Source organism: Ursus arctos, unplaced genomic scaffold (genome assembly GCF_023065955.2).
Source record: "Ursus arctos isolate Adak ecotype North America unplaced genomic scaffold, UrsArc2.0 scaffold_11, whole genome shotgun sequence".
Classification (NCBI taxonomy): domain Eukaryota; kingdom Metazoa; phylum Chordata; class Mammalia; order Carnivora; family Ursidae; genus Ursus; species Ursus arctos.
This window is the reverse complement of record NW_026622775.1, coordinates 9566598-9590447: the sequence shown is the minus strand read 5'-3', so window position 1 is coordinate 9590447 and position 23850 is coordinate 9566598. Positions and strand designations below refer to the sequence as shown.

At 39.2% G+C, this 23850-nt stretch overlaps 1 protein-coding gene across 2 annotated transcripts in view; it reads right to left on the bottom strand.

The window, feature by feature from the left end:
• Positions 1-5038: 5038 nt before the first annotated feature.
• The window catches only part of UGT8 (UDP glycosyltransferase 8), an 81329-nt gene continuing 62517 nt past the window's right edge, over positions 5039-23850 (bottom strand). The window contains exons 3-7 of one of the 2 annotated variants that reach the window (XM_057310035.1): positions 16129-16271; positions 14522-14598; positions 11488-11707; positions 9356-9501; positions 5039-5187 (exon numbers count right to left, since the gene is read on the bottom strand). In XM_057310035.1, coding sequence (XP_057166018.1) covers positions 5144-5187; positions 9356-9501; positions 11488-11707; positions 14522-14598; positions 16129-16271 — 630 coding nt within the window. In that variant the 3' untranslated portion in view covers positions 5039-5143. Of the gene's footprint in view, positions 5188-7019; positions 9502-11487; positions 11708-14521; positions 14599-16128; positions 16272-23850 lie in introns of those variants that run through there. The other variant, XM_026499228.4, reaches the window with a different exon arrangement.

The window sequence follows — 23850 nt, the reverse complement described above, 5'->3', positions numbered from 1 at the left end:
TTTTTAGTTTACAAGTTGAAATCTAAAAGCAAAGACGATTAGAAAACCTCAAAAGTAACAACAAACATGGCATCCCATGCCATACACGATAAGTGGAGTAACAACACATCATTCAGCTTAACTGAATGAATGAAGAATTAAGTCTGTTGGAGTTTAAGGAAAAGCATTAAAATCTTCCTCTGCACTTGCTTAAAGGATTTGAGGATGACGCTTTTTTTTTGTAAACATTAGCAATTAATTTTTTTTTAAGATTTTATGTATTTGAGAGAGAGAGAGAGAGCATGAGAGGCGGGAAGGTCAGAGGGAGAAGCAGACTCCTTGCTGAATAGGGAGCCTGATGTGGGACTCTAACCTGGGACTCTAGAATCACGACCTGAGCCAGGACCTGAGCCAAGGCAGTTGCTTAACCAACTGAGCCACCCAGGCGCCCGAGGATGACACTCTTAAGACGAAACCTTAGAGCCTGAGTAGTAGAAAGCGATACTGTAGAAGAAACTAGAAGGCTACCATTGATCTAATAGAATAAAAAGTTAAAGCAATAGAGATGGCATTAAATCATAGGGAATCGAAAGCATCTTGTAAAATTGTACTATTTCCTCCATCTGCTTCTTTTCTATTTCATTTTCAAAGAATCTATCACGGAAAGAATTTGAAAACATTTACCATAAAAATTTAGTACTTTCTTAACCAGCGATGTGAGGAACGGTAGACAGAAATATAGATGGCTATGAAGAAGAGGTGTTTGGTAAACTGAGAACATTTTGACATAGAAAACAAGGGAACATAATTGAATTTAAATTTAAAAAAAAAGAAAAGAAAGGAACATTTTTTAGCTCTTAATTCTTTTGAAGACATACTAGAGCTGACATCTGAAACTGGTAGATTAATAGGATAAGCTCGGCCATAAAATTAAAATTCCATGTAATCAAATGCTAATTCAATCTATTTACTTTTATAATTGAAGACTAATAAATCATTGAATTGCAGTCGTTTCCCTCTTATTTGAGAAAATAAGTGACAGCCAGCAGAGAGATGTTTTGCGCTTTTCCGTCTCGGTGTGCACCAATACGAGCTGACCCCCCCCCCCCCCGCCCGGCTGTAAAACCACATTCTCAGGGATCCTATCAGCTTACGCTGAAGCTGCACGGCTAGGTTAGCCACACCACAGTAGGGCCCACGAGCTTGTATGGCTACACCACAGTAGGGCCCACGAGCTTGTATGGCTACACCACAGTAGGGCCCACGAGCTTGTATGGCTACACCACAGTAGGGCCCACGAGCTTGTATGGCTACACCACAGTAGGGCCCACGAGCTTGTATGGCTACACCACAGTAGGGCCCACGAGCTTGTATGGCTACACCACAGTAGGGCCCACGAGCTTGTATGGCCACACCACAGTAGGGCCCACGAGCTTGTAGATACCTGGATATTGCCAAAGTCTTGCGTTTGCCAAATCCCATCCGCTTCTCTGGGTTCTATATTCAAGAACTTTAAAGGTCTTTGCTTGCTTTTGCTGCCTCCCACCTTCTCTCTGGTGGGATAAATAAATAAAAAAGTAAAATTTTAAAGAAGATGGATTGCCTTTCCAAAATACCAATCGCATGGCTGGAGAAACCCTCCATGCAATTCAGATAAGCCTCTCTGGAATATCACTGAAATACACCAAGTGGCTGACAACGCATTGTGAAAAACAGACGAGGCATTCTGAGGCAGTTTTCTATCTGAAACTGCTGCCTCGCTCCCAGGTGGCCTTTGCTACTCACAGCTTTCTGTTTGCTGCTAAAGGATGAACCTGCTGTGCCCTGGGTCGAGCTAAGCTTTGAATGCTGCCACCTCTCAGTCCTGGGCCTTTCTCTGGCCCTGCCACACGGCTGGCTGCGGTTGTAGCATCTTCGGTTCATGTCAGAGTTATGAGCAATACTACGTGAGAGTCGAGAGAATCAGGGACAAAAGGCACCCTGGTGCAGATCCTTTTAGGTGCACCAATAATGAACGTAAGAGGCAGGCTTCCCCAGGCGAAAGGTAAGGTCTCTCTTCGTACAAACCAGTTGTACAAGACTTTTGACTAACCAAGAGGGGATAAAAAAGGGGTTTCCTCTCTCTCTGGCTGTCTGTCAAATAAATACATAAAATCTTAAAAAAAAAAAAAAAAAAGAAGAAGGGGTTTCAAGGCATGACAGTTTAAAGATCACTGAGCTAAGCCCCAAACCAAGTCATGGGGTCCCATAGCCTAAAGGGCCAGACAGGGCCCTGAGGGAATGCAGTGCTCATTAGGCCACAGCCTTCCTCTCCACACCTAAGGAAGCCCTTTCTGCATATTCATTGTCTTTGATGGACCTCCCATCCTAAAGGCATTCAACTAGAGCAGACAACAGATTTTTTTTAACATAGCTGGAGATTTTCTTAATTTAGCCTTCTATAAATTTGGGATTCTTAGGCTTCCAATTGTGTTTCCATAGTCTGTTAAAAACAACAACAACAACAACAACAACAAAAGCATCATTAGATTACGTAAGCACAATCCATGCACTGTGCACCTGGAAATGGTAGGGCAACTCCGAAAACACTGAACACTGGAAAACCCAGGAGAGTAAACTAAAAGCTTGGAGGAGAAAAGTAGGGGTCAGGAGGTGGGGGCAAGGGGAGACCAAGTAAGGGAAGAAATCAGGTTGTGCAGTATGTAGTCTGAAATTGGGGTGCCTGGGTGGCTCAGTTGGTTAAGCGTCTGCCTTCCACTCAGGTCGTGATCCCAGAGTTCTGGGATCGAGCCCTCATAGGGCTCCTTGTTCGTGCGAAGCCCGCTTCTCCCTCTCCTCTCGGTTCATGCTCTCTCTCTCTCTCAAATAAATAACTAAAATCTTAGGAAAAAAAAAAGAAAGAAATCTGGGACCAGAGGCTGACATACTGTGCGTTAATTGTTTTCACACACGGTAAAATCGACCCATCCATTCTCTTGGATCTATGAAGTACCTGAGTAAATTTCTTCCTTGCTTTCTTCTTCTTGAGACCCCCAGTGAGGAACTGTCATGTGTCAGCTGAATTCACTATGAGAGAAAATGTTATTCATAACTAGAATCTGAATCTCGAAATATTTTTTTTCTAGAATAAATTAGAAGATGAGAAGTTCCAGAAAGAAGATATTCAGAGCAGTGTCTTGATTTTATAACAATTTCACCCTATCTTCACAATATTTTAGCAAGAAATGTTACGGAGCCACAACTAACCTAGTTGTTAAAACTTGCTAGTTCTTTTAAACTCTGTTCAGTTTCAAAGATGTTTTTGTTTCTTGAAATACACTTTAACTCCATATACTGGCCTTAAAAAATAGAAAAAGAATTTTTGGTTTAATTTTTTTAGAATCTAGTTTCTGAAGAATCGTTTGGTATAATTTAAATGCTAACTACACACACAGAGTTAGTATTAACATTACATATTAATATATTTTTACCACTTTGGTATATACATTACTAGTATTTGCTTTTTTTTCTATTGGCCAAGGCTTAACTAATTTTGTTCACACTGGCATTTTTAAGCACTCTAGAACTGTCTATTTATAAGCTGAACTTCCTGTTATATCCAGAGGACAGAATCAGGATCAGAAACAGAACTGACCATTTCATCATATCATAGCCTTGGGCTTTTCTAGACACCTGGTCTCTAACTGCCAGTTCCTCTGATTTGTGAACAAAATGCACTCACCCAGAAATATAATACTGCACATCATCATTAACATGAAATGTAACAGTACATGTAATTTACCTAAGATATTTATACTTAAAACTTCCAATTTTCTGCTAAAAGTAAGTAATAGTCATGGACTTCAGCCACAATTTCAAAAGGATAACTAAAGCAAAATTAGCATAACTTTTAAAAAAATTTTCCTTTCAAACATATTAGTTGTTTGGCATTCCAATGCAGTGCTATGGTAAGTAAAAGAGTAATAGGTCTTTCAATAGCAAAATTATCTGTTTGTATCTAAGATCTCAATAGCAAATTACTCTTGGTTACACTGTCTTTTACTTATTTCTGACCTAAATGGAAAACTGATCTTAGTATTAGGACTAAGGATCCATGGCTTAGTAGAAATTACCTTTTAAAAGTTTGGATACTATATTGAATTCAAGCTAATACTGTCTTTGTAATAAGGAATGGTCGATTACTGCACAAAATAGGTTACTGAAAGAGTAAAACCTAATTGTAGGTAGAAACCAACATAGCAATAAAATATTTTTAGTCATATAAAATTCAGTGAGAACTTCAGGTTTTATTAGTTAATAAATGACAATGCTTTGTAATACCCGAGATAGTTAATGTTGGGGTTAGACTTGAGTAGATTTACACTATTATAATTGTTTTATTTGAATAACATAATTTTACATGTAATTCTTGTTTTTCAGTCAACTTGGGTTGCATATTGCTCTGTTGAAAAAAATCTGCTGGTTTTATTACACAAACTAAGCATATTTTCAGTAATCTTGTGGACTATATGGATTCTTTCTTAAATTATGTCTTACCCAAAAGTAAAGAATGCCAATTATATATAATTATTGTGTGCCTTTCAGTTTTTATATTTCAACAGATAAGAGCATCCATGCTCTTTTCCCGCTAGTCCCGGCTTAACAACCCCAACACCCAAGTGATAGGGAGCCTGCAACATTGTGCCGAATTCATAGAAAAGTGACAATGTGAAGATTTTAATCGCATGGATTCCTAAGACTCTTACAACTAAAATTTGTTAGAAAAATGTTTTTGCTGTCTTCTAAACATTTCACTAACATTTTTGAATGAAACAGAGATTTTCAACGCTTGCTGAAAATCTTACCCTTCCAGAAATAGAGAATAAGAACCCCATACCGCGTATTTTACAGAATTTTCACCAACAGAATGCATGTAATTCTTAAACTTTGTCATGTAAGATTTAAAATTTTTCGATTTCAAATTTTTTTGATTCTACCAGTTATAAATAAGCATTCTCTAATGTGATTTAATATTTAGACACCAGCTGAATTACTTAGAAGCAAAAATGTTGATGAATTAATGATACTTCCAGTAATAAAACCGATCACGGAACGATTCCTTGAAATGGTTTTGTCGCCTTGTTTTGGTTCTCTCACTTTTAAACCTTTTCTTTTCACAGTGGAGTCACTCAATTTTAGCAGCGTCGCGGGCGTTGGTGGGGAGCTGGGCTGTGAAGAGAAGACACGACAACTGTGACAGTCTAGTGCGCCACGAGCACCTCGGCCGCCACCGGGGTGAAGAGAAGGCTCGGGAAAGGCTTGCTGAGCGAGTGAATAAAACACAGTGTTTCAAACAACAACTTTCAAAAACTGAAAGTGCAGCACTGTGACCGAGGTTAGTCTATTGAGGACTAACCACCACAGACGGGGTGCTCATTTCACGCTGGCCTTTACACTACATGTTTTACGCACACACACGCACACACACGCACAGTGTGTTTAAAACATTTAGCAGAGTGGCCAGTACACAGTGTGTGTGAGTCTGTATGCATGATAAACCCATGCAGTAGATATCACTGTCCAAATCAGAAATTAGTAACTGCTGGGGTTACCCTCCAACGGCAGGGCCCTCAGACAGCCAGAACTTGGGTTCGATAAATGATGAGGATGTTCCTGATTAAGCAAGTAATGCCGTAGGAGTTGTATTACCAACCACCACCGAGCGAGTCGGTAGTGCGTGTGGGGTGCGCTGTGCGGGGTACTCTAGGCCACCAGTGCTTCCACGGCACCTCGCACGTGTATCTGCTGTAGCCGCCAGCTCTTGACGGTAGAGTTACTTACGCGTCCTTATCTCCCACTAGATCATGAGCTCCTTGAAAGAGACACTGACCTGTCATTTGTAAATTCCCCTGGCATCTGGCATATTATCTGGTGTGTGATGGCCATTCACTGAATGTTGAAAGAATGCCACTCTGCCCCCCGAGTTCCTAAATTCTAGGAGATATATATATATATATTTGTTTTGTTTTTTTTAACTCACTACTGTTGGGTATTTCAGAGAAGGTGCTTACCATTTATAAATAGTAATAGTCCACAAAATGTTCTTCCAATAAAGTGAACTTCCTTCATTTTAATTTCAGGGCATGTATTATGCTCCATAACAACTAATTACAGGGTCTAATATGCCTAATTAGGGTGCAAGGCTGGAAGCAGGACACCGAGGCAGGTTATCAGAAACGATCAGACCACTCTCGCACAAATACTCTGAAAGTCTTGGCAGAAGCAGGAAATGTGGGGGGATAAAATCCAGGATGCTGCATCTTGACTCTGGAGTGTCTGTCTCACCACTACTAGTTCCTGGCAGGGAAGGAGGCGGCAGGGGCAGAGAGCAGATCACAGAGCAGGCTTTGTGAAGGGCAGTCCTCTGAGGATCCAGGGCGGTGGCTTCTCGCCCCGTTGGAGAAGGGTGCTGTATACCACAGCCTACGGGTGGGGTGGTAGATATGTGGCTGGGTAACGTTCAGAGGTGATTCTTTGAGGACAGTACCCCCGAGCCTACGTTGATAAATACCAGAGAAGACCTTACCAGAAAATGATCAAGGTAGTCTGAGACTGTCCTCAAATTTTAACACAAAGTTTCTATCTTCTCAAGAAGAATCTCTAACTTTCAACTTCAATCATAAACCATTGTTTTCACCCAAACATTAGCTCCCTTCAATCCTGGACATCCAAATTCTGCCCCTATGTCTACGTGGAGGGATATTAAAAGTTATGGCTCTAAAAGTAAAATGGATTGATGTCTTAATTCTCATTTGCATTTGATAGGATGATGACCAGCTATGAAAATATTTGCAGAAGCTCTTTTCAAAAAACAAATGAATAAATACCTTCTTGAAAACTTTACTTTATTGGAAAATCTAGCCCAAATGTGGAAAATTTAAAATCACTCTATTTACCAAAAACTGGCTAACAATAAGCTTACTAGAAAAAAAAAAAAAAGAACAACAAAGATCAGTAAATGCCTACACTTAACATTCTTAATCCTGGGATAATTTTAAGATCCATGTTGATGTACTTATAAGGTAAATCCCTCTGTTTAATAATGATAAAAAAATTCCCATGTAACATTTTGTTTTTTACACTCATATACACATATAAAAGTTGGGAGACATGTCTTAGAAACATGTTTATAATGGATATACATAATATGGTGAAATAAAATCTGAATAAAAATTTTATTCCAACAACATTTCTCTATTTTTAAATCATGTTTATTGTTTAAGTTTTTATCACAGTGGAGATTAATTTATGCTTAATCATCCAGTGAGTGCCTACTGTCAACTTCATCCAATTCCAAAAAAGTAAAGTCAACTCATTCATACACTCTAAGCCTGTTCCCATCCCACCATTCATTGCCTGTGCCTTTTTTCCCTTTTAACGGCAATATAACGATAAGATTGTGAAAAGGTATAACTAATAGGCTTATATGTATAATACCATTTCTTCAAGTATTCAGAGAGCAGTACATTTGTCTGCATTGTACATTAGAAAACTATTTGTGACATTATTTCTAAGTAGAGGAGAGTGGCTCCTGGTGGGACTGTAATGAAGTTGTATGTCATAGTGTATGACAAGGATTTACAGCATTCTAGAATTTTCACAACTCTTCCCATGTTAGTGAATGTCATTAGGTGAATGCATATTTCTACTCTCAGCTGTCAGACATGGGATCTCCAACTACGAATAAATAAAGCATACACTCAACACGTGTAGTGCAAATGCTAAGTAAACAGAATGACATGGAATAAACTCATAGTTGCCAACCAGCGAACGGTTCAGCCAGGAGGTCCTGATGTTATGATGTTCGTGACGTGCATCGCTATTCTCCAGTGAACACTGTCACTGTTCCGTGTCAGCCACAATGACTGGAAAATGCTACTGAGGTGGGGGGTGAAGAAGTGAAGAGGGAACTAGAAACTCATTTTCACAAGCGAGAGATACAATTTCTCTGTCACTTCTGTTAAAACATGTAAAGTCTGATCTGTTCACAAGATCTCAAACCTCTCAGACAAAGAAGGTACCAATATGGAGAACTGTAAATGTCCCATTTAATTAAATGTTGGCACCTATGTAATATGGATTGTGTGGCCCAGACAACACAAAGAATGAAGAAGATGTTTTCTAAAGTTAAAACTTTGGAAATATAACACCTGAATATTCAAAAATTACAATATAAAAAGCCATCAGTTACAAAAACATTCAAATGAGGGCCCTGTTTAAAGATGCCACGTAAGCAATAATCTTCAGTACTCTGAACAAGTCAGAGCTTTGTAGCTTTGTCTTAATTATGCATTTAACACAATGTTATTCATTAAAATGAAATAGAAAAAAAACTATAAAATTCTTCCAGAGGCAAATTATTGGTAGGGGGAAAACAAAAGTAAAATATGACAACCGACCTATACGTTTACTTAATTGCATGTAGTTTTCCCCTGGAAGTGTCCACAGCCTATAAGAAAAAGAAAACAAAAACAAAAAGCAAAACAAAACAAAAAAACTAACACAAACAAACAAAAACCCCCCAGAAAGTATAAAAACGGTGCCATTTATCTTTTCATTTTCTTCCACTGCATTCAGTTTTGAGGGAAAAGTGTTCTTTCATGGTAAAGCGTTCTGTGTTCACATATATTAAATTCTAGAAAAGAAACATTTGGAGCCTGTCTTTCAAATTCATTCTTGAATGTGTTGTACCTTCGACAGATATGCCAAGCAGCCAGCTAAAAATTCTCTTAATTAGGAAACACACACACGTACACACATACACACAAACAAACAAATCTTTTTAAGAGAAAAGAAACCATTCCTCATCTGGGACACACACGTATCAAGATTCAAAACTAAGGTCTGACATGGTCACTTAATTGATTTAAATAATTAAGGCTTCTAAAAGGTTCAGTGCCAAAACTCTCTGTATCGGTATTCGAATAAAATACATTTTTGCATTTTAGGTTTGTGCTTCTTACAGCCATCTTAATTTCATAGAATTTTGTTAGTAAGATCAGATAAGGGAGTGTTAGAATTGTTTACCGACATTTTACTTTCAGTAGGTGTTAGACTAAATTATAGTGATAAAAATTCAGTGACTGAACAGATTTGTTACTATCCTGTGGGCTGTTGGCTCACTTCACCTTCTTTTCATGTTTAATATGGCCATTTCTTTTGTACTTGCCATTGAGGATTCCATTATGGTAATGTCCATTAACCGTGCTATGCTTATTTCTAGACCACAAGCTTTTGATTTTTCTGTAGATAAATTTTGTCACCCAGGACAAGAAGAAGTAGAACAAGGCAGCACCGAGCAAAAGCACAAAGGCGATATCCAGTAAAAAGTACTGACAGAAAGAGATTTGATGGACCGCGGCACGTAGGTGATGGGCTCCGTTGTGACGAAGAATGTAATCTATCCAATAGACAGTCCGATTGACAGGGTGACCAGGTTGATCCTTGTGGATTTCTGAAAGCTTCTGGGCCCTCTGACGGTAGCTGTGGAGTGGAGAAGTAGAACACAGAATGATCATGTCGATACAAGGTTCAGTATCATGACTTTCCCAATCTAAAAATGAGGAAAATAATAAAAGCAACTATTTTTACTAAATACCTAGTATGTGCCAAGCACTGTGTTAAGTGCTTTAAACACAATATCTTATCTTAAGACAATAAAATAAATTTGAAACAAGTGAGGAAAATGGAAATCGGAGAGACTAAGTGACCTGATGATGATTACAAAGTTGAGATTCCGATCCAAGTGTTTCTGACTCTAAACCCCAGTTGTGTTGTGTTTTGTGTTTTGCGGTGCCATACCTCTTACCCACACATACTCCTTCTCCGCTTTTAAATACTATTAGCCAATGAGTCTCAAGCAGGAAGAGGAGTCTATTTATTAGATTCTAAAAGAAAGAGATGAGAAAAAATGCAGAATTTTGTCCCAACACCTTCTTTAAGCAATGAAATTTAACTTTGCTCTGATTTAAAATAACACTAAGTGAAGCTGTGAGGTTATTATACTTATTCAACAGAGGAAAAGAAGTTGAGATGCACCACTATGAAGCCATCCACAGATGACATTATATGTAGTACACACATATGCGTGTGTGTGTGTGTGTGTGTGCACACACATACCCTTTTAAATGGTTAATCTGAAACAGAGTACTTCTGTACACTTGAAGACTGCACAACTGGGATTTAATTGCAGTGTGACCTCTGACTATAGCGTGGCCTCTGAATAGGCCCTGATTATATCTCAAAGAACACTGACAGCGGGAATACACGTGGACAATCCAACTTTTCGCTTTTTTCTGTAGAACAAATCCAATCTCAGTAGCTCTTGCAACTATCCTCCCCCCATATACTCCACTTTAGGGCTGTATTTTGCAAACCTTCCTAAAAAAGCTTGTAAGGTATATATTCTTTTTCATAAAATCATGTCTCGAAAAACACTCAACTTCAAAAGAAGAGCTACAGAACACAGGCAGAGGGACCCCCACACTCAGGCACCTCGGGTCATGGAACATATTGCTCCCGGGGCCAGAGCTGTGATCAAGACACTGGATCCTTTAAGAGGTCAGAGCGTGAAGGCAGCTTCTGAGCCCACATAAGGCAGCACAATGAACCTCAGTGCACTTGAATCCAGCCTTTTATATGAAAGCTGCATCATTTTACATGAAGGAATTTTTCTTATTGTTGGTTGTTTCTTAGACTATGGCAATGTTTCTCAATCCAGTGTTAAGCCATATCCCGCAGGTATAAAGAGAAAAAGCATATAGTCCTCCAAACTCTACTGTCATATGAAATGCAAGATCAATTAAATGTCATGTAAAAATGGGGAAAACTACTATGCTGTTTTAAAACTACACAAGCCGGTTCTCTAGATGACCCTTTGAGACTCAGTGGTTAACTGGGTTAACTCAAGAAATCAAATATTGGAAAAAAATAAAGATTCTGATTAGTCATGCACCTAAGTAAATAACTCCCTGTGTTTCGGTGATACTTGTCCTAGGGAAACCCAGCACTGGTCAATACAAAGAGCACCAGCTTTGGAATCAGACAGTCCTGGTTCAAATTTCTACTCTAATAGCTGTGCAACTGTGGGCAACTTACTTAAGTTCTCTGAGTTTCAAGTGCCTCGTTTTTATAATGTGAATAATGAAAACAGTCATATACAGATATTATGAGTATTAAAATGAGACGAGGAACACAAAATTTGACACATTTTAAGGACCCGATAATTGTTCCCAGTGGAATTTCTCCCTCAATTTGGCAAATCCTGGTAGAATATTATTCAAGGTCATACATGGCTGGATTGCTATCTTTATTTTTCAAATTATAGAAGACATGCACAAGGCATGAGACACAGGAATCTAGAGGATATTTCTATAATTGGTCTATTGACAACTTCTTGGTAATAATCGGTTATTGACAATATGCTGTGGTATATATATTCCATCTGCTTTCATATTAATTGAAACTTACCTGGGATTATTGATAACTTCCACCAGTGCTGCATATAGCTCTCCTTCAGTCACTGTCTTCCATTCTAGCAATATCCCCATGCCTTTTGCCTGGACCCGAGTCATAGTGTCATAGTGGTCTCCAAAGAGTGGGATTCCCACTACAGGTACACCGTGATACATAGTTTCAAAAATACTATTCAAACCACCATGGCTCAGGAAGGCTTTAATATTTGAATGCCCTAAAGAAGGATTAAAAAAGAAAACAACTTACAGTACTACGTATTACTCTAAAAAGAGATTTTCCAGAAATCTCATGAAAGTCAACACTATAGTAAATACACATTTTAGATATAGGATTTTTAAAGGCATGATTTCACTGATTCCTGCTCTACATCAATTAAAATGCTTATTATATAAATAATGAACTGATTTGTATATATTAGTTAAGAGCCATTTTTAAATAGCTAAAATTTATAGCTTTAAGGAGTATATTAACACCTTTCCCTCAAATGCAAATATCAACTGACTGGCCACATCTATTTAAGTGGCCAATAATAACTAGGAAGTCAACGAAAGCAAGAAATGCCAAAAATACCAGGGTGCAACCACAGTCTACTAAAAATAGACATCCACTTCTGGATACCCAAGCATTTATCTCCCTATATATATATTTTAAAGATTTTGTGTATTTATTCAAGAAAGAGAGCACAGACCGAGAGCGCATAAGCAGAGGGAGCAGAGGAGAGAGAGGGAGAAGCAGGCTCCCCGCTGAGCAGGAAGCCAGATGCAGGACTCAATCTCAGGACCCTGAGATCATGACTTGAGCCAAAGGCAGACGCTTAACTGACTGAGCCACCCAGGCGCCCTGGCATTTATCTATATTAATAAGTAGAACACACTTGGTTAAAAAAAAAAAAAAGTTAAGACATGGGGCTGGACTCCTAAGTCTATGAAGAGTTCATGTGCTTATCCAAGGAGGAACACTGTATAGAACAAAGTATTTATAACATTCAAGTCATGTCAGCTTCTGTGCTTTACAATTTTAGGGTCCAATTTCACAGTTTAGGTATATAAACAAGTAGGGACTGACACTTACAAAAATTAGTTGTAAGCGATGGAACATCATGTAACATCTAGTTGTCTTGGGGATAAAAGAAGATAATTTATCAAAATTAATGGGGTATTTCAAACCCCAGATCTCCTTGTGAGCAGCCTGTACTGCATAAAGGGACCGAAAGCCTTGTATAAGGAGCGTAGGACAGAGAAACACGGCTCTTAGGAAGTGTGTGCCATGGTCAGAAAGGGACTACAGCTCACAGAAACAAAGTTTTAAAATATTCACACACCAGGTACAAAACAGACTCTGGGTCTTAAACCTTGGTCTCCCCAAGGGCCCTCCCACCCCGTGTCTAGCGGGGTTAGTCACTCAGTGTCACCTTTGCCTACAAAGAGTTGCTCAACTCGGCCCGCCTAACGGATCTGTCCTCTCGGTGCATTTCAAACTTTCTATTTAGCAGCAAAACCTTCTCTTTGAACAAAACCTTACTACCAAGCTTGGCAGTGACAAATAAGACAGTGCTGGTGGGTGGAGGGCAGGGGGGGTTGGAGGGAAGGGGGGAAAGACAAGTGGTTTGCTTGGTTTCTCCTTCTCATCCTGGAGGAATCTTCTGATCATGGTTAATACCCAAGATAAGACCTGTAAAGTTGTACCTGGCGATAAAAAGGACACTAATCTTGGCAAAGGCAAAGAACTGAGATTCTGAGGAACCTGGAAGAGCTCTGAATTTGAGGAGGCCATTGGGTGTGGACCCCTGAGTAGCTACACCGTACTGTACGGCCTCTCAGAAAAAACCTGTGAGAACATTCTGATGTTCTCAGACAGTGGTATCACGCTGCGGCACGCTGCAGGAGCTGGCCGTCAAGAGTACCTTATTGACATTTCCTGCTTCTTTCTACCTTCTATGGAATCTGAAGTCACACTAGTAAAGACAGTTAAAAAAAAAAAAGAAAAGAAAATGAAATACAAGTATTAAGAAAGGTAAATTGCCCTGTTTCTGCTTCAATTTTGTCATTTATAGAATAATATATATAATGAACTAGATGAAAAGGAATTACATATATAAAGAAAATTCCTCACTGTTTTTTAGTTACAAAATTCAATTTGCTGGTTTTTAGGATGGGTCATTGTAGCTTCTCAAAAATACTTTTCAACAACCTGTTTTTAAGAATATTGTTTAAAGACACTTACATAATCTGTTAGATTTTAGTGTTACTGAACAGATGATGGTCAATATTGCCAAAACTCAATAACATTTTTATAATTTCCTTAATATCTTAAAGGATAACATGGCAGCATGTTTTCCTAGAAACTTAATGAAATTACTTTACAGTTTTACTATCTATGCTTATTGAACAGAGTTAAATTATTTATTTCAAATATCTTAAAAGACATGCATATAATTGTTACTTTTGTTTTTAGCTGAGGATCAGAATCCCAAAAAATAAATAAATCAAGTGTTTTTTTAATAAAGCGTTTCAAAAATGTCTGGTGATGTAAGGGGAAATCTAAACAGATGAACCAAATAAAAACAAGATAAACTGACTGTTTCCTTGGCCCTCTGCTTCTCTGTGGTTTCAAACAAATGAATAACTTTGAATTTTTCTGAGTTCTCAGATACATCTGTAATAAAACTGTAACACAAATCTATATTTTCACTATTTTAATTTTACTACCTTTAGCTAATTAGTCTAATCAGGTATAACTTCATTCACTGCTAGTTTATATAGCTTATTAAGTATATTTTCCAGAAAATTAAAATTAGTGACTGGTCTAAAAATTTTAATTTATAGACCCAAATGATTATACTTGACAAATTATTTTCCAGTAAATAAAGATTTGACTAGTCGGTTTGAAATCTAAGATGAGACACTGGATGACATAGTGACTCTCTCATGAACTGCACACGTATTACAGAAGACGTTTAAGTGCAAAAATCACATTTACACAATTAAGATCTAAAAGCCAAGTAAGTACCTACATGTTGCAGACTTACCAAGCAGGTCATTTTGTGGTAACCATTCTATGAGCTTAGTGTTGTTTCCTAGATTCTTTGGTTTGGTTCCAGAAAACCTAAAATGTACATCAGACAATGAATCTTTCAAAAGTCAAACTTTATTCCTGGTACAGACTCTGTGGTTAAATTACTAGATTTAAAATAAATGTTAAATGACCTTTTGTTGATATCTTAAGAAGGAAACCATGCTTTAATACCAACAAAATTTTGATTAAGTTTCTTTTTCACATTTTCACTGACTGAGAGAGAAATAAAAAAACAAAACAAAACAAAAAAACAAAACAAAACAAAACACCTGGCTTATACTGAGATCTATTTTCCTTCAGTTCTTCTCACCCAGTTACAGAGATGGGGGTGGGGTGGGAAGCATCCAAATTAACCTGTGCTAGAAAGTCACTCCCCAGAGAACCCGGAAGGAGAAACAGGAAGAAGCAGGGAGGGCCACACTGGGCAGTGGAGAGCTCCAATCTCTGACACCCGGGGCCTAAGGGAAGGTGTGGGAATTGAACGAAAGAAGGAAGTACTCTTCCCTAGCTTGGCCCCAGAGAGAGGAGTTCTGTGGGGAGAAGGACAGAATTAAGTGGTTTCTTGCCTTGGTCTTTGCAAGATAAACCATGAACACGCTTAATGACTGAGGGAATGGCCAGAGTCTGAACTGAGCAGACACAAACTATCCCAAATAAAGCAGAAAGGTGCTTTCTGGGTTAAGCCTAAGAGAGGAAATGCAATCGAACCACCATCCAAAGGAAAAAGTCCTCAACAGTGGGGATAAAATATGTGTCCGTTTCGTAGCTCAGTCAGGAAAAGTGGGAGCTAATCTTTACACAGTTGTTATAAAGGAAAAGCCCATATGACTCAGACCCTACTTGCAATGGCTTGAGATTTCAGGGCTGACGTTGTTCACTGCTGTATCCCCGGAGCCCAACAGCAGTGGCAGGTACTAAATAAATACATGGTAAATCGTGTGCGGGTCTGATGTTTACATGGTGGGTTGGGAGTTCCAGAGACAGACACTTGTGGGCAGGTCCTCCCAAGGGAAGCTGGGGGTAATCTATGGATCTGTTTTAACCAGCATTAACTGGCAAGTTTTTGTGTTTTTTAAAACCTGGTCTCTTGGATAAATGAAATAAAAAGCATTTCTAAAGAACAAAAGGTTCCATGAAATATTTTACCTGTTTATTCATTCATCCATCGTTTTTTACCTCATTCCAACACTGATTTGAGGGTATATAGAATGCATCTAGAAATGCATGTAATTACAATTTTTTTAAATGACAATAACTAACAGAAGCAGAAACAGGATATAACGCTGAGGGTAACATAAAAATGCATCCAAGACAAGGATAAATCATTCTGCATCATATTTTCCTTGTAGGCTATAGGCTTGATATCTCTTTCTTTATCCATCACAGAGTCTCATAAATTAGTCCCTAAATTTCAATACACTAAGAAACAAAATGAAAAGTCAGGGGCATCCTGCTAATCTTGCCGGGGAGCCAGCATGCTGTGCTCGACCGCGACCTGCAGGCTAAGCAAAGGGGCGCTGAAAATCAACAGCGAAGAAACGATGGACATCATTACCTTACCTCCAAATCACCTTTTGGGGCAGTCTCCCCAGAGCTCCAGCCAGTTTGTTAGCAATGTCTTCCGACAGATACTTGACACCAGCTCCGAAAGATACCAGGACAAAGCCGTGTTCGTTAGCACCATTTACCCACCTCTGGAGATCCTATAAATCAGAGTGCGGCAGTCAATTTTACGAAAGACCAACGGAGTGCATAATCAGCTTCCTCAGGAGCCCTTTTTAAAAAGACGTCAGGTAATTTTCTTAAACAATTAGGAAGTAGAGGACATAAAATTTGTCTTTAAATAACTGCTTTTGTTTGAAATATTTCATCTGACAACACCAACTGAAATAAGGAGAGTGGATGGCTAATTCAGTAAGACCAACAAATGACAACAACAAAAAATCAGTAGCTAATGGCCTAAGACCTCAGTCAAGACATTGAAACTGATGTTTAAAGCATGGTCAGGGATAAATTTGTATGAGAAGAGCGCCTGGGTGGCTCAGGGGGTTAAGCGTCTGCCTTCGGGTCAGGTCAGGATCCCAGGGTCCTCAGATGGAGTCCCCGCACTGGACTCCCTGCTCTGCGGGGGGTCGGCTTCTCCCTCTGCCTCTGCCTGCCGCTCCCCCTGCTTCAGCTCTCTCTCTGTCTCAAATAAATAAATGAAATCTTTTTAAAAATTTTGTATGAGGGGCGCCTGGGTGGCACAGCGGTTAAGCGTCCGCCTTCGGCTCAGGGCGTGATCCCGGCGTTATGGGATCGAGCCCCACATCAGGCTCCTCTGCTATGAGCTTGCTTCTTCCTCTCCCACTCCCCGCTTGTGTTCCCTCTCTCGCTGGCTGTCTCTATCTCTGTCAAATAAATAAATAAAATCTTTAAAAAAATAAATAAATAAAATAAAAATTTTGTATGAGGATGTAAGTGAAAGATGTGGATTGAACATAAAACAAAAACATTAACTACCACCTTCACCCTCACCCAGGAAGATTTGTTCTTAGGAGGGGCCGGCTTTATCTTAGTCTAAGCTTGGTGGGTCTCATCTCTAAAGAGTCATACTGTGTTATATGATAAGAAAGAGAAGGAGTTAGCCAATAGTTCCACAGATCCATAGGCTTAATGAGTTTTACTATTTCTCTGAATAGTTCTCCAACTCACAGAGAACACAAATCATACATGTTCTGTCATGAGGCATCCAGGGCCTCTGGAGATCTCTGAGTGGTCGCTCTCCCTCATGGTGCGGGGAAACGCTAAATTCCCAAACCCGTCTTTAGACAGGCGACAGAGGGTGGGCCACAGCAGATCCGAGGTTAAGTAGGCACAACTCTAACACTGCAGGAGTCACTCATGTGGGAGGATGACGCATTCACAAAGTTTTGCCAGTATGGTTGATTCATACTGAAAATGAAAGCAGTTGGTTTTAAGGGATACTATCCTGGCTTTGTTTTATTCTGTAGGGCACAGACTTGTTTTTATGGTACGTTAACCCCTTGAAAAAGTCTTTGTCAAAGACACCGAGCTTCAGTTTCCCACATGAAAACTAATAGAGCCACAGCACTCTGAGGAACACATAATTCCACTGTAAGGAAAACAAATGTGCTGTCCGTTGACAACACCTTTGCCATAATACAGGCATGAAAACGGGACAGACCCACTCTGTATTCATGGTGTGCAGCGCGAGCTGTCCCACGGACCCTGCCGTTCTCTCATTCAGGATGAATGAGTTCCTACGGTGTCACCCATGTTCTTTGCATTTCACACCCCCTTCTGGCAAACCCTGATTTACTGCAGGGGGAAGGGGGGGGGGGTCCCTGTACAGTAAGAAGCATCATCACAATAGCATCACCACCCAGCTCAATACCAAGTATTCATATGGAACATTAGCCCCCCCCCCCATGTCCTCCTTTTCCTAGCTTTTCTCTCTTTTCTTTTATCACTTAATGAGATCTGTATTAACAACTCTATTGTACTCATTCTTAGCATGGAAAAGGGGGCCACATTTTATGTCCAAAATGAGCTACTGAGTAGTGTCATTAGATGTCTGGGATGATGATGGAAGGAGGTACACCCTTCTAGCTACTCAGTGAGTGAAACAGGCTGTGATTTTTAATAAAGCTTTCAATTTACATTCTACTACATTTACCAAGAATATCACACGTACTGAAAATATAACAGTGTTATCTGTGGATTCAAAGTAAGAAACAAGACCAAACTGATTTAAAATTTTCATTTTAGATACAGTCCTAAGCCGGATGTACTTAAAACAAATACGAATGCTGCACGGCAGAATGACTCTAATACTACATTTTATCCCTATGGTTTGTCTTTAAGTAATTTATCGCCTACTACCCAGTTCTCTAAAGATTAAAATTTCAGGGTCAATGCCATTTTAAAAAAGCTTACATTGATATACTAAGCCTTATGGTAATAATGTTATTTAAATTTTGTTTCCCAAGGACTTAAAAGGTCTTTGAGTTTCAACTGACTCTATGCAATAAATACTTCAGTTGTTTATTCTTTGTTCTGCATGATATAAAATTAAATCCATTAACCTATTTTTCTAGATTTTTTTCCAACCATCACTCATTAACCATTTACAAGAATATGTTCAAGTTTATAGCCTTTATTGATATGAAAGGGAGTAGAGATAATTTTACTCATTATAGTTCCCTTCAGGAAAAGCGCTCAGCATTTTTAGAAGCTAATACTCCAATTGGCTTAGAATGAGGCCTCAAGGTGATTTCCAAATTGCTGTTCCCTGGGCTGGAAGAAGAGGGGACGTGAAAGGTCAGAGAAGAAACAGTGAGCCTGACACTGGGCTGCTGGACATAAGCCCCTCCCCCATGATCTCTCATCTTCAGCCTAAATTCACAAAACGTTTGGTGTGACTGATGTTTGATGGGAACACAGAGGGGTTGGGTTTTGGGTTTGGCTGACAAGGGTGACAGGCAGCAGGAGGAGTGGCAGGTGCCAGAGGCTGAAGGGACCTGAATTTGCTGAACACATGGTGAAGACCTGGGAACCGGAACTTCATGAACAGTATGCCTGGCTCTCCAAAGGGCCGAGAGGCCCCAGGTAGCATCTTGCCTCTATCTATATATTCAGTATTTTCTGGAATTTAAGACCCCACAATTACAAAGTACAAATTGATTTAATAACAACTCTTCAAAAAATAATAATAACCTTCATAATAAATGTGTTCTTAAAAAAACGCAAACCCAATTCTGGATATTTAACACTATCAAAGATAAAGGCACGTTAGAATGTCCCTGCCTCCTGACAAATAACAGGTAAAAAGAGAGAGTAAAACAAAACAAAACAAAACACCTCATTTACAATATCAACAAAAACCACCTATATCTAAGAGTAGAGTAAGCCTAACAAAATAGAGAACATGTACATGAAGAAAAATTTACTGAAGGACAAAAAAGAAAAACTGAGAAAGTGGAGAGAAGTAACATGTGCCAGGAGGGAAACATCAATGTCCTGAAGATGCTATTTTTTTTTTTTTTATAAAATTAAGTTCGATTCATTCCCCACCTACATTCCAGGAGGACAGCTACAAAGCAAGAGCAGAATCTACAAGTCATCTGGAAAAGACAATGTACAAGGAAGGCCAAGAAGATTTTGAAAAAGAGCAGGGAAAGGGAGTTTTCCTTCTAGCTATCAGAATGGACTCTAGAATCTACAGCCATCTCTACGAAATGTCCAGTTTCAGAAGAGACCACAGTGAAGGAGGCAGAGGAACCAGACTGCTGTCTACACAGGAACTGGGCATTTCCATCAGTGGGGAGAAGCCACCCACCACTGACTTAGAAAAAATGAGGTTAGATCCCTCCACTAATATAAATTACAGAAGGATTAAAAAGTCAAAGTGAATTAAAATATATGAAGTACTTGAAAAAACTCCCTAAAAGATCTTTTCATTGTTTCTGGGTGTGGGAGGCCTTCCTGGTCCAGTCACAAATCCCGGAAGTCATTAAGGAAACACTGAGAGATCTGACTACAGAACAATAAAACTTCTAGAGTGTAAAAGACACTTTTTAAAAGCAAAATAATAATAATAGCAATACTAAGAGATAGATGCAGAAATATTTTCAATATCCAAAACAAAATAATGAGAAAAATATTTCCACAACTTCAGGAAATACCCATTTCACAGATGGAAAGCAAATGGCACTCACATGGAAAGACGCTTAGCTTCACATGCTAGTAGGAGAAATAAATTCAGACTGTTTTCATCTCATTCTCTGTAGTCTCTACAGTCCTTTTAGATGGTGTCAACATATAATTTAATCCATTTTAACTTAGAAAAATAATCAAACTCAGTATTTACCTTTAAGTATTATTGTTTTATAATTTTCTGTCAACTTTTTTGTTTTGCTATAAGGATAAAATGTCTTTTCCTAAATGGCTCTGGGTCTACTGGCTTAGCAAACTTTTCCCACATTAAGATTATCTTTTATTTATTTTTTATTTTTTAAAGAATTTTTTAAAAAAGATTTTATTTACTTATTCATGAGAGACAGAGAGAGAGAGACACAGAGGCAGAAGGAGAAGCAGGCTCCCCGAGGAGTGGGGAGCTTGATGTGGGACTGGATCCCAGGACCCTGGGATCATGAGCTGAGCCGAAGGCAGATGCTTACCCATCTGAGCCACCCAGGTGCCCCTAAGATTATCTTCTAAATACCATAGTTTCCTTTAGTAATTTTATAGTTTCATTTCTTGAATTTTTAATCCTTCATCATCCAGAATCTCTTTTTGGAGGAAAGAATGGGGCTGGGATCCATCTTTATTTTTAACCCAATGGATAGCCAGTCTTCTCAACACTGCTGAATATTTCCTCTTGTCCTCATTAATGTAAAATTCTACCCTCTCAGCAGATTTCTGAATTCTATTCTGTTCCATTGATCTATATATCTGAGTATTCCTGTGTCAGGGTCAAAGACTTTTATTTACTGTTATTTTATAACACATTTCAATATTTGCCGTGTTAGATTTCTCATTAGCTTTCATTCTGGGGATTTTACTAGTTATTCCTGTATTTAGCATCTTTTTAAAGGACTCTTCTTCTTTTTTATTTTTTATTTTTGTTAGAAAACAGTGTATTATGTCAAGTTTTAAAAATCACAAGAGCTTTGGCTATAGTTTTGTTAAATATATCCATGGAGACATTACTGCAGCCCCGAAAGTAGTAAATACTGCAGTGTTATATGAGTGAATTTAATTATTTTAACATTTCCTTTATCATTGCCAAGTATCAAGGGGAAACTTGGAGAACAAAAGAATTTTAATATGAACTTGGCATCGATCATTCTATTCCTATCTGCTCTGTAATATGTTGAGCGAGCTCAAAAATCCAGTTTCATGGTACCGGTACCTGCATTTGCAGAAGCAGACAACCAACAAACCCCGACTCTTCTTTTTGAACACATCGACCGCCATTTACTAGCAGTAGCACTCCTTACGTTACAGGGATTTGCGCATATATGGACAGAATAAACACATCGTTTCACGTATCAGTTAAAACGGTGCATTCAGTCCTTCCTGCTCAACCGGCCGGCACACCTGCGGCACGCGGCTCCACTAGGTGGCACAGCGAGCACGGAGCAGGGGGGTCTGGTGTCTGCCTAGAGCTCCCCAGGCTTCTGACCGTCAGAACAGGTCCAAACCCAGAGTCTCTCATGTTTCATTCCCCCTTCTGATTACCCCCCCTTTCTTTATCCCTTTCTTCCCCTACTGATCACATGAGAGACTATGGACTATGAGAAACAAACTGAGGGCTACAGAGGGGAGGGGGGTGGGGGAATGGGATAGACTGGTGATGGGTAGTAAGGAGGGCACGTATTGCATGGTGCACTGGGTGTTATACACAACTAATGAATCATCGAGCCTTACATCGAAAACCGGGGATGTACTGTATGGTGACTAACATAATATAATAAAAAATCATTATAAAAAAAAAAAAATAGAGACAAACCCAGAGCCTGTATCTATGGTATTTCCTGCTCCTTGTCTAGGGGAAGAACGTGGTCATTTTCCAAATGCAAAGGAAAGCAAAATTATCAAAATAATGAATCAAATATTAAGCAGGAAATCAGCAGTAGGCAGGTGCTTCCCTCACTATATTACTATGAATATTTCCATTCGTATACAATTAAAATAATCAATTTAGATACTTACGTAGGATTTGCTACAAAGTAATTATATATACATATATATACATATACACAGCTTTTGAAAAGAGAACCTCACAATAAAAATTATCACTTTATCTTCTTGCAGGGTTAAGTTGTCTTAGTCCTTAACTGGAGAAGGCAGAATAAGGAAATGTGGATAACACATTTATTAGAATCAAACAGTGTATGTTGATGTATTTGCTTTCTTTATTTTTTATAATTGTGACCCGGATGCACAACGATTTGTTTTCTAGTACTGCCAGGTTTCTTTTCACCAAATGCCTTGACTTGGTCATAGGGAGAATAAGACACTCTCCCTTGTTCCTTCCATGGAAAGCTGTTCAGGACAAGCCAGGGGGAAGTAGCCTGGCTCTGTGAGACTGGACAGGGGCTGGAACAGGAGCCCAGAGATGGGCCAGAGTTAGACAGGGGGAGCAAGTCACTCCCAAAGTACAAAATGTTTAATAATTTCACATCATATTTTTGACATGTTGGATATCAAGAAATGAAGGCTGTGAAAAAATATTAAAAGAAGGAGAGGGGTGCCTGGGTGGCTCAGTCGGTTAAGTATCTGCCTTCAGCTCAGGTTGTAATCCTAGGATCCTGGGATTGAGTCCTGCCTTGGACTCCCTGCTCAGCGGGAAGCCAGCTTCTCCCTCTCCCTCTGCCTCCCACTTGTGCTTGCTCTCTCTCTCTCTAGTTCTCTCTCTCTCAAATAAAATCTTAAAAAAAAAAAAAAGAAGGAGGAGGCGAAAGCAAGATCTTGAGACACTTAGAGAAGGCAATCATTGAGCGACTCCTTCTTTACATACTTCACAGCCTATCCAAAGCCTTCCTATTAGTTGTGGCCAATGTGAGAACCACCCAACTCCAGAAATGTAAAAGCAGATTTTTAAAAAGATAATCACTTCAGAACCAATGAAAGAACTAATGAAAAGCTGGCTAGTGCAGGCCCAACTCTGTTCTGTCTAGGCTTCATTCTGAGGGCACAGGAATCTAGAGACCACTAGGCAGATCTTCCACTGCTCTCTGAGACCTGGGGGCAGACCGGGTTGCCGTGGTTAGTTACTATCACATCTGTCCTGATGGCAGCCTGTGACCCAAACATACTCTCTTCTCTCCCCACAAAATAGGAGCCTTGAGCGGGGGCCAGCGCAGTTGAGAAAGCCGCAACACTGCGTCCTTTGTCAGCCGTGTCCATTCTGAGACGAAGAATGCCTGGACTGTGAGAGAATCCTACATAGAGATGACGATGGGAGAAGAGGGACCTTTTTTCTTGTTTCCAACACCAACATCAATAGGCCTCTTTTCCCATTTTAAAGTGCCTAACATAAAGAATGTTCCACTTTGGTCAGGTGGGCTGCAGAGAATTGGAATATTCATTCTGCAAAACTCAGTAGGTAAGATAATAATGAACATTTTGATATAAAATGTTTTAAAGTTTGGGACATCAAACCTGATCTTTGGCTACTGCTAAGATAGTTAACCAAGACTTATTAAACAACAACAAAAAATGTTATTGAAGATATAAATATGAAAGTTACCATTCAAAATGAAATGTACCAAC